Source organism: Vicia villosa, unplaced genomic scaffold (assembly GCF_029867415.1).
Source record: "Vicia villosa cultivar HV-30 ecotype Madison, WI unplaced genomic scaffold, Vvil1.0 ctg.000011F_1_1, whole genome shotgun sequence".
Lineage (NCBI taxonomy): Eukaryota > Viridiplantae > Streptophyta > Magnoliopsida > Fabales > Fabaceae > Vicia > Vicia villosa.
The window spans coordinates 2,633,649-2,649,496 of NW_026704941.1; the positions used below are offsets into that span (position 1 = coordinate 2,633,649).

A 15,848-nucleotide genomic window follows, 5' to 3' on the forward strand; every position below is an offset into this window, starting at 1 on the left:
ACTTCCCAATATTCTTTGAAAACCCACCCTTACACTCGCCACGCATGTTACGAATGATAACTCCGCATCATTCTTCAGGGGTCTTCAACCTACCATTATAACAGTCTTCTCTCAACACCTTACTACTTCATTATTCTTCTTGACATCATCATAATCATATACTCTTTTTTGAACATAGGTTCCTGGACATGGAGGTCTTTGGTATTGCTTTTATGTTCCTCCTTATCGCACCATAACCAAAAACTATGACATCCAACTGCCCAAAAACTATTCCACTTGCTTCTCTCATTGAGGTTTAAATCAATCCACTCAACAAGCTCCATGATAAAAAAAAAATCCATATTAATGTTTTTCGGAATCTTATTCACTCAAACCTGTTTGGCTTTATGGAAGTACCTAAATACATGCATGATAGTTTCCCTCACACTACCACATAGATTGCAATCCGTTCCCGCAAGCCTTTCAAGCTCTTCAGATAGTTGGTTAGCAACCTATCATGGCTAAGGAGCCACATGAAGCATTGAACTCTTTCATACACTTTCAACCTCCAAATTTCCCTCCATCCTTCTTTTATCCTTAACTCCTCATCCCTAACCAAACTCGCATACATGTTTTTAGCAGAGTAATTTCCTTTACCAGATCCTGCAAGAATGGCATCCAATGTTGCAACTTCTTCCAAGACCATTCACCTGCTTGATTAACAAGATCCCTAACCTTTGCATTCTCCAAATCACTAGGAATCTCCATCCCCGATGCTCCAACTTCCATGATCTAGAGCTTGATTCTTTAGCCTGACGATCTCTTTCCACAACTTTGAATATGATCCTCGGCTCCTACACCCATTCAACTTTTGCATACCATACTTGCTCTCAAAACATTACACCAAAGATCTTCATCATCATTATACAACTTCCACACCAACTTAATGGAGAAACCCTTATTTATTTGGTCGAGTTTCCTTAGACCTAATTCTCCTACATCTTTATGCTTTATGATCATGTCCTAGTTGATTGCTGGTACTTTCGCTTTTTCATTGTGCCCCCGAAATATAACTTTTCTGTAATATATGGATCTCCTTGATGCATGCTTTAGGAAGAATAATAGTCATCATAGGGTAGATCGAGAATGCCTTCAGGATACTCTTTACTAATGTGATGCGACCTTCAAAAGAAAGATGGTTAGTTTTCCATCTAGCCAGCTTTGAAGTCAATTGTTCCATAAGGTACAAATAATCTCTTCTTCTCAGGACCTTTCCACTTAACGAAATTCCAAGGTATTTGCTCAGGTCCTGAGTCTCCCAAAACATGGATATTTGCATGATCTTTGCCTTTTTTTTGCTCACTTTATGACCTGGCATGTCGCTAAATTTTCGAAGGGTATCCATCGCACATTTCATTTGGTTTCCTTGGCTTCACCAATTAATAATAGATCATCCGCAAACATCAAATGTGAGATCCACGGGTGCTCCTTTCCCATGTAAAGAGCTCTCCATATTTTTTTCATTGATTGCCTCCATGATGAGAAGAGAAAGTTTTTCATGCATAACACGAAAAGATATGGTGAAATGAGGCCCCCTTGTCGGATACCTCATTGAGGTCTAAAAAACTCACATTTTGCTTCATTCCACTTAATATTTGTTTCTTCACTTGTGACCGCAGGCATAATTATGTTAATGATGTTGTCTAAAAATTGAGCTTCCTTAAGCACTCTCCAAATGAACTTCCAGCTAACTCTTTCATACGTTTTTGAAAAATCTACTTTGATTACAAAGTATCCTTTTCTACTTTTCATATTGTGCAAGCTATGCATCACAAGATCTTTGGTAGAATTCCGTTTTGACCGGACCATATTAGTCCTTCTGTTAATATTTATAGAGTGAAGACCCATTTTATTCCCTCACAAAAATTACACAACCCAAATTAGTCCCTCACAAAAAAAGATTTGATGTAATCCCTTATAAAATTTAAGCGGACCATATTAGTCCATATGTTAATATTTTTTCAAACCGGTTTTTTTTCCTACTTTTAAACCGTGACCACTGCTACGCTAGATTTTATATTTTACTTTTCATTTTTTAAATACTAAATTAAAAATTAATTTAGTATTTAAAAAATGAAAAATAAAAAATAAAATCCGACCTAGTAGTCCAGTCACGGTTTAAAAGTAGGAAAAAAATCGATTTAAAAAAAAATTAACAAAAGGACTAATATGGTTCGGTTAAATTTTATGAAGATTAAATCGAGTCCTTTTTTTATGAGAGACTAATTTAAATTATATAATTTTGTGAGAGAGCAAAATGGGTCTTCACACTATAATTAAAATACAAATACATATTATGTTAAATATGCTCAAAGTCAAAACACATGTTAGTGAATTATTTATAGAAATATTTTTGTAAAACTAGGTATTCAATTTTAACATTTCAAACATTTTATTCAATTTTAATTTTTTAATTATAATATATTTAACTTGTGCCCTAAAGTATAACAAAACTAAATGTTAATTTACAATTATTTTATATATTGACCATAGAAAAATTAAAATCATATTAATTTTTATTGAACGAGTTAACTTTTAAAATTAAAAATTAGTTTTCCTATTTTCATTTATAAAATCGGTTATATATAATAATATCACATTAATATTACAATGTTGAGAAGATGTTGCTTCCTTAAAAGTATTAGAAGAGGATTTGCTCACATATATTTTCGAAGTTTTCCTGAATAAATTTTTAAATAATTTCAAAATATTTTAGATATATATTTCCGTAAACACTCTAAGAAATTATATAAAAATACATCTCCGAATTAAATTTTAACAAAAATAAATTTTTAAAAAAATTATAGAAATATCTCCGAATTAAATTTTAACAAAAATAACTTTTAAAAAAAAAAAATACTATAGAGATGCTTAAAAAGTTAAAATGCCTCTAAAGATGCATAAAGTATTTTTAAGTTTGAGACACACTTTTAGGTTGGATACAGCATTTCCCATTTTAAAAAACATGAGAGATTGGGAAAGTGTTCAAAAATAGTGGCCTCATAAAAAGGCCAGGCCCAGGGTTTCTGTTAGGTCCAACTGAGCTGTCACCAGAGTGTTTCTCACGCTCTCAACCCGCACGTCTAAACAAACTCAACAGAAAAAGATACACATTCACTGTTTTTCAGCGGAAATAACTCCTCCTCCCTATATCTATTCATTCTTTTCTTTCTCCGTTTTCCTTCTTCTTCATTTTTCTCGCCTCCCAATAATCCTCCTCTCTTCATCATGTCCGATCACTCCGCCGATCTTCCTGCCGCTGCCGCCGGTAATTTCAATCACAATCTCTTAATCATAATCACGCCGTTTATCCATTTCTCAACAACTTATTGTTAACTATCTTTTCATCACTTCGAATTTTTAAATCCTGTAACTAACTTTGAGAAAAACCTAGCTCTAAATTGTTGTGTGTGTTTTTTCATATAGCTCTTAGCGCTGAAGATCGTGCTGGTCTCGTCAATGCACTCAAAGTAAGTTTCAAACACTGCATATCATGCTGAATTATCCTCGGTTATCAGAATTTTAATTACAGTAGTATTTTTTCGTCGTATCGAATTGGAATCCATTGTTTCTCAATCAACCATGACATTGCAAAACTATAGTATTAGGACATGATACGGCGACCACACTTATCTGACTTTTTCGACACTTATCTGATTTTTTTGACACCTGTCGGCGGGAGTCATATAAGTATCAGACACCGCGTCACAGCTTCATAGCTATAATGGAAGTATTAATTTCATGAGTTTGCAATGTGAGATTTTCTTGTTCATTGTGTAATTATTTCTGCAATGTCTACTGTTTATGTAGGATAAGCTTCAGCTCTTGGCTGGGGAGCATGTGGATATCCTGGAAACGCTGTCACCAAAAGTCAAGCAACGCGTTGAGGTTCTAAAAGTTTTGCAGGTTTGATGATCTTCTTGCTATTTTCTCGCGTTTTACACAGTAGTTGTAAATACTTTTCTTTAATTCAGTCATAGGTATACTAGGGTTGTTTATTTTTAACAATTGATCTTGAATTCAATCTACTTGTGCTATTTCCTTGAGTTTGATAATGAGTTGCATTTGTTTTTAATTTGTGTTAGAAGTTCCAATTTTATATTAGTGAGGCGAAATGACAGTATGATTTAGTTTTTTTTAACTTGCAGAGCGAACATGATGAACTGGAGACTAAGTTTTTAGAGGAGCGAGCTCAGTTGGAAGCTAAATACCAGAAGCTTTATGAACCACTTTATACTAAGGTGTGTTACTTATTGGTTATGATTATAATATCTAACTTTCTGCAAGAATTACTTGTTTCACAATGATTACAAGTTTTTTTTTAATGGTTATAGAGGTTTGAGATTGTCAATGGTGTTATTGAGGTTGAAGGAATAACAGATGAAACAGTCCTGGGAGAAGAAAACAAAGGAGCTGAAGGTATGCTATTTTAGTTTCGTTCACCTGTGTAGGTTGTAGCTATATGTATACGTTCTCTTTTGATACTACTTTTCATCTTCCTTTTAATTCAGAGAAAGGAGTGCCTAACTTTTGGTTAACTGCATTGAAGACTCATGAAATACTGGCTGAAGAGGTAACGCAATTTCTGTATATATATTGTATAGCTTCCATTTGTTAATGATTGCATATTTAGTTACCTATGCTTTTTATTTTTCTGTGATAGATTACTGAACGTGATGAGGAGGCCCTCAAGTATCTCAAAGATATCAAGTGGTGTAAAATTAACAATCCCAAGGGTTTTAAGTTGGACTTTTATTTTGATTCTAATCCTTATTTCCAAAATGCTGTACTGACAAAGACATATCACATGATTGAAGATGATGACCCTATATTAGAGAAATCAATTGGGTAAGCACTATCTTTTTAATTCTTAGGTTTTATATTCATATTTATGTTTGCTTTATGTTAATTATTTTTTGAACATTGTAGAACGGTAATTGAGTGGAATCCAGGAAAAAGCTTGGTGCTAAAGGTTCTGAAGAAGAAACCAAAGAAAGGATCAAAAAATGACAAACCGATCATAAAAACTGAAAAATGTGAAAGTTTTTTCAACATTTTTAACCCTCCCCAGATTCCTGAGGATGATGATGAAATTGATGATGATATTGTACGTCATTACTTTATATCTATCCATTAAAAGTTTTTAAAATGATTGTTATTGATCAATGCCTTTGTTGCTTACATTAATAGGTTGAAGAGCTTCAGAATTTGATGGAACATGATTATGACATTGGGTAAGTCACTAGCGAATACTTCGTGATATATATATTTTACGCCTCTGATCTGACTCGTTAAGCCTCCCGGTCTATCTGTTGGTCTTGATGACATTTGAGTTTAGTGAATTTAGACTTACTCTTTTTATTTGGAAAAGGCTTATGTTGTTCTATTCTATTATTTGTTTGATGGGTTTATAATTTTTTATTTATTTAGTTTCCATTCTAAAGCATTTGTTGGAATGCTGTTTGACATGTCTAGTATTAAACTGCTTACGGTGCATGGATTATTAATTCAAGTCGTTGATGCTATAATTGCTTTGTGTGCCGAGTTTGTGATTCGATCAAGTAGAAAAGGTTAAGAAGAGGTTATATTAACTTAGAGAAGAAAAAATTGACATCTATGAAACTGGAAAGAGAAGGTGTCACTGGAAAACAAATTCCCCCTCCCCCATCTACTATTATTTTGTACTCTGAGATGAATTTATGTTGGTGTGCATTTGCAGTTCTACAATAAGAGACAAAATTATCCCTCATGCTGTGTCTTGGTTCACGGGAGAGGCTGTTGAGAGTGATTTTGACACAGATGAAGATGGTGATGGTGATGAAGAGGGTGAGGATGATGATGAGGACGATGATGAGGACGATGACGATGAGGAGGATGACGATGACGATGATGAGGAGGAAGAAGATGAAGGGAAGGGGAAAAGCAAGAGCAAGGTATGGCACAGATTTCTTAATTTGGCACATTCTGCTGCATTCTCATATCAGATTACTGATTATTGATTCTGTTCTTTTATCGTAACTATCTGTTAAACTATGGGTAACTGGCATTCTTACTATATAATGTTTTGTTTGTCTTAACTGCAGAATCTTAACACTAGCACAGAGCACCCTCCTGATTGCAAGCAGCAGTAGTGTTTGATCGTGTGCAACAGTCCTGGATATATTTCGTGTTAGTGGTACAATTACTGTAGAGTTTGGGGTATTTTAGTCAAAAGCTGTGATTTTACATTACTATTATCCGTCCTTTTCTTGCCTTTTTTTTTTGGGTTAATCTTGGTCTCTGCTTAGGATTCTTGGGTTTTGATATTTATTTTACATTACTATTGTTGGTCCTTTTCTTGCCATTTTTTTGGGTTAGTCTTTTGGTTTCTGCGTAGGATTCTTGGGGTTCTTTGTGTGTTGTCCATTGGTATTTATTTTATATATCATTTTTCTTGGGTTTTAAAAGTAAGTGATGAGGATCTGTGTCATTGTCCATATTTACCTATTACTATAAGAATCTGTACAGATCTACTTCAATTACTATGATTATTCTATTGAACTTATCGAAAATGTTAACTATCTAGAGAGAATTTGAGAGAAATGTAAGGTTTTGTTTTCTGAAAATATTCTTCTATTCAAACCTTTCACTGGGTGCAATCTATTTATAGATTTACCAGCATGCTGAAGATACCAACTAACTTCAGTTAGTTAGTTACTTAGTTGTAGGGAGGGGAGGTTAGTCACAAAAGATATTATAGAGCTATACAAATGTAGCGAATCATAGGGCTGAACAAATGCTTCAAGAAGAATTTTCCCTGCATATTTTTTGTGGATATCAATTGGATATCACTGATGTGCAACTGCGGATAGTAGTAATCTTCTTATTTGTGCTTGCTATGAGTAGAGTCTAGGTAGATTGTATAGTGTCTGTCTTTGTAAAAATGTAGACTACAACTGCAGTACACATACATATCTGCTTAGTAGAAACATTGACAAGTATTTCCCACTTCAATGGGCAGATATAATCCAAGCTTGGAACATTGAGCAAGTAGAAACACCACATAATAAGACATTACAGATAATGCAAACAAAAGTTGTTCATTGTATTCAAGTTTCTATCTCTATCTTTAATATATAGCAATAAACTCTTCAAAGTCCATAACAAAAAATTCATAAACCAAATCTTGTGTTCTCCAAAATTTGTTTATCTTTAGCTATTTTGCTTCGTTTGCTAGACTTTTAGTATATATCAATTTACTTTGCAATTAAACTTTTAGGGCTGATTGGGAGTTGGTTTTTGGATTGAAAGACTTTGGAGAGTTGCATCTATATCTAGAAATATGTTTGATATTTTTAAAAAATTTAAGAAATAGTATACTACATTAGCATATAAGATCATATTGTTTTTTAAATTTTTTAAAAATATCAAACATATTTTTGAATATATGCGCAATCCTCTAAAGTCTTCTTTCCAAAACTTTCCAAAAACCAACTTCTAAAAAGCCCCATAGATTATCCAATGATATCATGCTTGTCATCACTCATCATATATGTGACTCTCTTTCCCAAACCTGTTTAAAGGCCAAACCTTAGATTTACTCGGAACATTCTAACTTGAGTGTAGGGGGCCAAGCTAAAAGTACATGATAGAAACACGAATTTTTAAGCTCTTCATTTTGCATTCTTCATTAGACATTGGCTGAAATAAAGTGCGAATAGATTGAGTCGAGTTAGACTTTACAAGACTGTAGTTTAGGGAATTTTTTAATGCATCTTATATAGTGGAAAAAGACCTTATGAAAATTGGAAAATTTTCCCTAAATTTCGGAGATGCATCTCTGGCAGCACTATAAATTATATCAAATACATGTGTAAATGAATAACACTTTCATTTTGTAAATAAAATAGTTTAAAAATATATTTTCAGACTCCGGAAATATATTTTCGAAAATTTTGAGCTCATGTACTGTTTATCTGTAGTACAAAATCAATCTATTATTTTCAAGGAGAGATCGAAAGTCTAGTTGATTGCATAAAAGATATTACAAATACATGACATACAATTATTGGTTGGTGGAGGTTGATCCACGATTAGGACAATTATTTTTATTGTGCCCGACTTGACGACAAATGCTACACTTTCTTAATATTTTTTCATGATCATCCATTTCAGTTCTGATACGCGTGCTGTTGGGTCGACCCTTTTTCTTTTGTCGCATGTTGTCATTATGCCAAACTACCTCCCCTTATACGCAGACCAATAATCCTCCTTTGTCATAATTGAAAATGCATTATTGTATACTCCGAGCAAGGTTCCGGTCTTGTAAATGGGAGATAAGAGAAGACATCTCGGTGCACATATTAACATGCTGCTATGACATGGGAGCAAGACATGCGAAAGACTTAAAACTTTTCGCAGTCGCACCACCCTTCTTCCAGCAGAACCCTGTACTCTTGTCTCGGCAGGCCTCATTATGGTCAATTGTTTCTTTGACACTAAAGGTGCGGTTGAATCGGTCGAAAGCTGTAACATGATGGCTGTTGGCTTTGGCAGATTGTTCTTTCATAAATTTCATGCAACTTTCGCTGAACAGTTGTCCCAATTCTGAAACTGCACTTCACCACTCACCTCTTCTTGCGAAAAGGGAAGCCATCATAAAGTAGGTTGATCTCACCAAGGAAGTAATTGGAAGGTGTCTGATGCCCTTAAAAATACCGTTCATTGACTCCACAAGATTTGTAGTTATGTGCCCCCATTGTTGCCCGTTGTCGTAATCCCTAGTCCATTTCTCTCTGTCCAGATTATCTATCCATCTGTCTGCATTCGGATTTGACGATACGATTTCACGTTGATAATGTTGGAACGTTGGTTGAGTTAATGCATAAAACTAGCCCCTACAAGTACGGGGTTGGTGGAGAATGCCCACACTAGCCCTTGCAAACGACGGCAACTTCATGTTCCCTTATGCAACAAGGTAAGTTTATAACTCTATTTCGAATTTCTCACTCTCTTCTAGAAAAAATGGAAATACATGTTCCCTCTTTTTTGTTTAAGGTTTTGTAGTACTGGGTTGAAATACAACAAGAACCCGAGGGGGAAAATTTTGTTGTATCGATAATTTTTGGATCACCTCCGGCCTCAAGATGTATTACCACCAAATTTTTTATGAATCATATATGTATTACCAACCATCTTCCAAATAATATATTGTATTCTTTTTTCCTATGCAGTTTTATTGGAGACCATACATGGATCTCGAATATGAGCCGAACCCCAATGACCAAGAAGTTTGGTCTGCGACAACACCTATCATAAGGTTCAACATTGTGGAGATGCACCAAGCTGATCGTGTGAAACTCCAATTTGGCATGCGTCAAGAGATCCCGACTCCCCCAACTGATTTGGGCAACTGGGATATGAAAAGAGTGAATCACCAATGGGATGTCCAAGATTGGAAATCATTCTCACCTGAATATTGTCACCTCTGGAAGGAACGTCTCCACCATGTTCCTCGTTGCCCCGTTCCCAATGTATCCAACTAAAGAATATGTAAATTGGTATAGATCAGTCACAATCCCTAAAATGTATGTGTCTGACCCGTACTAATTGCACGACCCCCGCCAACAGCAATACAACCAACAAAGCCAACAAAGTCAACAATGCCAACAAAGTCAACAACGCCAACAAAGCCAACAACGCCAATAACGTCAACCAAGCCAACATAGCTCATACCAAACTCAGTACAAACTCCATCAGACCTCCGAACACCAAAACCAATATCCTTACCAAGTCTTACAAGATAAAGACTTGGAGATGAAGACATTAGAAACTATGCCGCAAAAGATCCATTTTGAGGTGGCGGTTCCTATTAGGGATACTAGTTCTAGCGAGAGAAATTTTGCAGTGACCTTTGATTATCATTTGACCTGTGATAAGATAAACAAGGAGATAATACCATCTTAAGGATACAATTATGGCAACCATGGTTATTATGCTTTGATTATCGTCGAAGGGTTGCAAGACTTAGAAATAAGGACCTTTAGGAAGGCATTCAAAAGAAAAGATAGTCAAAGATGAGTGAATAACCAAGCCTGTGTTTTTGCTAGACTACTTAAGCATGAAAAGGTGGTTGGGACCAAGTGACAAGATCAAGGTTCAAACGTGGTATGAACTTGATTAAAGTTGTTGAATAATAATTCTAATATTAGAGAGAGCAACAAGGCGGTTGATGGTTAAATTGATATTACCATCAATTTTGAGTCAATGTGGAGATTTGCGGAAGTATGTCTCAAAAGCTCAAGCGATGTGTGGGAGAACTTTTCTCTCTAAGGTTCACTGGTTAATAGTTCAGTTGGTCCATGGGTGATTTGTGGATTGATTTTGGATATGTGACTCTTTAAAGTCTTAGAATATTATAAATATGATTATATATCTCTTTTGTTAGTAAGATAAGAAGACAAAAGGAAGAAGTAGTGATTTTAGTTAAAGAGACAAATGTAGAAATTCTCTCGAGTTCTTGAAATTCGGATGATCTTTGAAAGTGTCTAATGGAATTTAAATACACTTTTAAAATATTTGAATTTATGTGATTCATATATATAGAGAGTTAAAGAGATTGAGAAACACTTGAAATAGAAAATAAAGTTTGTTCTTAAAAACTTAAAAAATTATTTTCTTATAACTCATTTGTAATCTCTTATAATAATTTTTATTAGTATAATAAATTAAAGAATTATTCTCTCATAATAGTTCACTTTAATTGAATTAATAAACAAATTTTATTTGTTATGGATTTGTTTAAAAAACAAATAGCTATTTTGTTACTTGAGTTCATTTAATTAGTTATTGTTTTTTTGTCTTACTTATTATAGTTAAAATTTTTAAATATTATTGTTAGAATCTATAGAAGCTCATGATGTAGTTGAGTCTAATTTTTTTTGTTATCCGTCTCTTTCTTCAAATCACATACGGCATTGAAAAAAAAAACTATAAAATAAGTCAACAACCTCCCTGACTATGTTATTATTGTTCACAAAACATATCTTTTTCTTACATCTCTTAATCAAATCAAATTTTGTGTATAAAAAACAAAACACACTATTGTATCCACTAATTAATAAAACATCTGGTGTTAATAAAAGAACACTATCATGAACATTTTGTATCACTCTCCTCTTTAATTAGTATTCACTTCCTAATTTCAGTTGATCTTTGCTTTCTTCATAGTCCATGCACTCAAACTTGTGATTTTGACTGCAGAAGTTCCATTGTTGAAAGCATATAACATAGCCTTATCATGAATTGCTAATGTAGGATAAACTCTGGCTGTGATGCAAGCCCTTCCTTCACCACCAAAACTTTCCACCACTGAATGATCAATCTGTCCAAATCACAAATTCACATTTATTAGTTTGACAAAATGAACACACAAATATATAGGAGTTGGCAAAACAGATCCGATCCACATAACATGTCTATTTTATTCGTATTTTTTTACGGGTACGGATAATAACAATTTTTTTTGTAATTTTAATCTTTAGGAGTACAATATCCGCATGTTTGTCTGACTCATATTTTTTATGGGATGAAACAAAATTTTAAGTCTCTACCTTCAACTATATCTATCTCGTACAATTTTTTGTAGAACATATCTAAACTGGACAGGTATGCCATCTGCGGCCCCAAATTTTTTTAAGCATAAATTTTTCAACTTACCAAAGTTCTTAATGACAACTTTTCATGAAGAGGGTCAACATCCACAAAAGTGCCATAACTAGTCATATCATTATCCTTATTCAAAGATGACCTGCCAAAAAGTATTAGAATTAGATAAACATATCAAATTTAGCACATGTTAAGTTTAGTTAGGAACTACTAGTAGAGAATAAACCTGCTTTGGTCACTGCACATGAGAACCAAATTCTTATGTTGGTATTTGAATATTCTAAAAAACACTGCTGTGTATTCTTTAAAACCTTGAGAAGCAAATACTAACAAACCAAATGGCCCAACACCACCTTTTACTCCTGCACCCTTTTGACTACACAGAATTTGAGGATCAATCATTTGGCTCAATGATTCTACCTTTCCAAAATCACTTATTTCAAATGAAATTTCAACATCAGCCTGCGAAAAAAAAGTTGATTAATAATATTGATCAACATATTCGTGTCTGGGTCATGTTACGTGTCTGCGTCAGAGTCTGTGTTTCATTAACGTACCTGTACTGAGTTAACACCAGAAATTGGAATGATTTCACCTCCTTTAATCACCTTGATAGGCCAATTAATCGGATTTATACGAAGATTTTCAAGTTCCTTCACCGGCCATTGTACCAATTGTTTCCCAGATTTATGAAGCCAAATTTCCCTTGGAATAGTCTACAAAAACATTTTTTACAGCATGAACTAATTATAATCGTTAGATCGTTAAAACTCACAGGAAAAAAAAGTAAAAAATTATCGCAAAAACTTACATGAATCCCCGACCAACCTTTCTTGACATCATCAGCCACACTCGAAGATTCATTAACCCAACCCAACAAAATCCTTCTATTCTTCCCATCATCGAAAAACGTTTTCGACGCATAATATTTCCCATAATCATATCTCAAAACAAATCCATTATCCTTATCAAATCCATTTTCCGGAACAAAAACATCCTTAACAACATCATAACTCCCAATCAAATAATGATCATGTTTTGTATCATCCAAACTAACCTTAAGAACATGTCTAACATCATCACCATTCATAGAAGTATCAACACCAACTCTTAACAAATTCTCATCCAAATTCTTATCCAAAACTGGATAAAAATCAGGACACTCCCACATTCCTGTTCCTTCAATCGAATGCAAAGGATGTTTTGCTTCAACCCAATCAACAAAATTTTTACTCTTGTACAAAATTGCCATTCCTTTTGTATCAATTTTGCTACCAATTAATACCCTCCAAAATCCATCTTTTCCTAGCCAAGATGTAGTTGGGTCTCTAAATGAACTTGAATTAATTTTATTAGCTAAAGTTGGTTCCATTAATGGATTTTTTGGTGATTTTTTCCATTCTCTAAGTAATGGGTCAGACATGTTTTTAGGTATGGCTATGTTTTGAACTTGGTGATTATTTGGATCAATTCCTGTATATAAAATTGCTGGTTTTCCACCTGGAAGTATTGTTGCTGAACCTGACCAACAACCTTTTATATCTGACGGTTGAGAAGGATGGATTGCATGATCCAACGGTGTCCAGTTTACAAGATCTTTTGATACAGAATGGGCCCACACAATATTTCCCCATACAGCACCTTTAGGGTTATATTGGTAAAATAGATGATAAAATCCTCCATACCTCATTGGTCCTAAAAAAAATTATTTTAATATATAAGAACATTATTAACATTTTCAAAAAAAATAGTAAAAACAAATAACTCCGAATATAAATAATACACATAAAACACAATAGTGATAGTCATGTATTAGTATTGCGTTTGACACTGCTACGTGTCAGACACAATATACTTTTGTTTAAAGGTGTCTCTGACACAAATACATATCAGACACAAAATATAGCTTTATTTAGAGGTTTTCAAATACAATATAATTTTTTTAGAGAAATTTGAGTTATTGAGCTTGCTCGTATATAATTTTAAAAAAAATTTAATATAAAAAAGTGTTTCAAGGAGAGGATTGAACTAACCATTGGGATCTGCATGGCAATTTCAGCATAACATGTCAAAGGACACAAAAAAGAGTAGAAATTAGTTAGAGATAAATAATAAAAATATTTAGCAACATTAGGTTAAGAAATATTTATATACCATTGATCCAATTCTTGAGAGGTTGAAAGTGATATGCAGTTCTATAAGGTTGCTGATTTAATTTTGAGGAATGATGAGAAGATAAAGTTTCAAGAGTTTGGTAAACATGGTGGGTAGCTTCAATGGGAATAACATACATCAGAGAGAAAAGAGAAACCAAGAAAATTGAAGAGATAGCCATTGTGGTTTAAATGAATGAGGTGTGAGAAGCTTTGTTCTCTTCTATATCTATTTATAGATTTCAAATGTTCAAAATTTGGTTCAAAATGTCACCAATCTTGACTTTTCTATTTAAACCAAAAATATTATAAATGCACGTAAGTAAAATAATTATAAAGAATAATTGAATTTAATATTGCATTGTGTGCCATGCCATGCAGTTTTATTTGAACTATATGTATAGATTATATGAGTTCTTATTAATTAATTAATATAAAAAAATATTGAAATTCGCAAATGGAAAAGGACACAAGTCCAAGAAGTGATTAGTTTGGCAATTGATTAAAAAACAAAAATCAAAGATCTTGTGTTAAAGAAACATCCACGACATTATGAATATTCTCAATTCTTATCTGTCAGATTGATGTTAAAAAATTCAACTATATAACAAACATTAATTAATTTCATGTCTGATGTAAAAAATTCAACTATATAACGAACATTAGTTAATTCCATGTCTATGGATTTCAGAGTCAGTGGCGGAGCCAGGAATTTTAGGCAGCTTGGGCAAAAACTTTACACCATTGATTATTCATCCGTTTTAATTTTCACACCCTATTTTTACCAACTTTGCCCCTAATTTTATCCTTGATTTTGTCTAAAAATTGACTATTAAATTGGAGGGAGTACAAAGAAAATAGGGGTTGAGCCCGGGCGCTTGCCCGGGTTAGCTGGGCCTTGGCTCCGCCCCTGCATAGAGTCAATAAAATACAATGATATAGTATTTTTTTTCTTCTTATAATGATTTTTCAATGGTTGTGTGCAACTTGCTCACGTTTATTATATCTGTAATTTTTTTTAAAAAATGATTTTTATGTAAACTTAATTGATTAGTATGAATCTTTTGTTGAGAAATCTTTTGTCAATGTATTTTAATTAAATAAACATTCTGATATGCATGGTATTATATATTCAAACAAAAAAGATACCGACAAATCAAATATCCAAAAAGAAAGTCAAAAGTGTTGGGATGTCGGACGTGTGATGTTGAAATGCAGTTGTATGAACTTAAAATGGTTGCTGACCAAGAAACAAGTGAAAGCAGTATAAAAACAATCGGTTCATAGTTACACCTCAATGGATTTTTTTTTTAAAGTAAGATAATATTAATGGGAGTGTTCTTCAATTTGTTTACACGAAGAAACAGGTGAAAAAAATCTGACAAAAAGGAAGAAATTACCAACCAATTGAAATTACGAGAGGAATAACAACAAATCTTTGCTAAACTCGTAAAAACTAGAATTGAGTTTAGTAATATCTCCTATAAACGACCACTTCCAAACCAAAAATTTAATACTCCACACCGTATTATCAACGAGCAAATCCCATTCCACAAAAGCGAAATAGACCACAAAGTTGCAAGTCAAACAACTCTCAATTTGCGCTCCCTAACCTTCTTTCCTTTACAAAACAAGTATCAATCTATAAAATTAAATAAGCATTCCTCCTCTATGTCACCCGGTTTATCAACCCATAAAACAATTGCAGCTAATTTAAGAATAATGCAATTTAAAAAATAATTGTGCTGAAATCAACACAGAAGTATGAGAGAGAAAGTGGTGAGAGAAAGTGAGTTAGGAGGGGAGAGAGAAAATAATGAGTGGAAGTTGGTCAATAACCGAAAATGGAAACCAAAGGAGAATAGCAAGCTGGTTTGGGATCAAAAGAAAGGGAAAGGAAAGGCGGTCGGCGAGGAAACGGTGTCATTCTATTTCTCAGAATTTCCAGATGAGTATGGAGCAAAGGAAATGTTTGACATCTTTTTGGACTTTGGGATAGTTGTGGAGGTA

General features: G+C 33.6%; 2 protein-coding genes across 2 annotated transcripts; one reads left to right on the forward strand and one right to left on the reverse strand.

Annotated features, from left to right (window-relative positions):
* Positions 1 to 3,133: 3,133 nt before the first annotated feature.
* LOC131621904 (nucleosome assembly protein 1;4-like) lies at positions 3,134 to 6,590 on the forward strand. The gene is made up of 11 exons (XM_058892969.1): positions 3,134 to 3,307; positions 3,466 to 3,509; positions 3,850 to 3,945; positions 4,188 to 4,280; positions 4,374 to 4,458; positions 4,551 to 4,612; positions 4,703 to 4,887; positions 4,969 to 5,146; positions 5,230 to 5,273; positions 5,759 to 5,972; positions 6,123 to 6,590. The coding sequence occupies exons 1-11, from the start codon at positions 3,268 to 3,270 to the stop codon at positions 6,168 to 6,170; spliced, it is 1,089 nt and encodes a 362-aa protein (XP_058748952.1). The 5' UTR covers positions 3,134 to 3,267; the 3' UTR covers positions 6,171 to 6,590.
* A 4,434-nt stretch (positions 6,591 to 11,024) lies between these two features.
* On the reverse strand, positions 11,025 to 14,029 carry LOC131621775 (beta-fructofuranosidase, cell wall isozyme). The gene is made up of 7 exons (XM_058892819.1): positions 13,840 to 14,029; positions 13,719 to 13,727; positions 12,497 to 13,380; positions 12,243 to 12,401; positions 11,912 to 12,147; positions 11,737 to 11,827; positions 11,025 to 11,401 (listed from the first exon to the last, which is right to left on the reverse strand). The coding sequence occupies exons 1-7, from the start codon at positions 14,018 to 14,020 to the stop codon at positions 11,222 to 11,224; spliced, it is 1,740 nt and encodes a 579-aa protein (XP_058748802.1). The 5' UTR covers positions 14,021 to 14,029; the 3' UTR covers positions 11,025 to 11,221.
* Between the last annotated feature and the right edge of the window lie 1,819 nt (positions 14,030 to 15,848).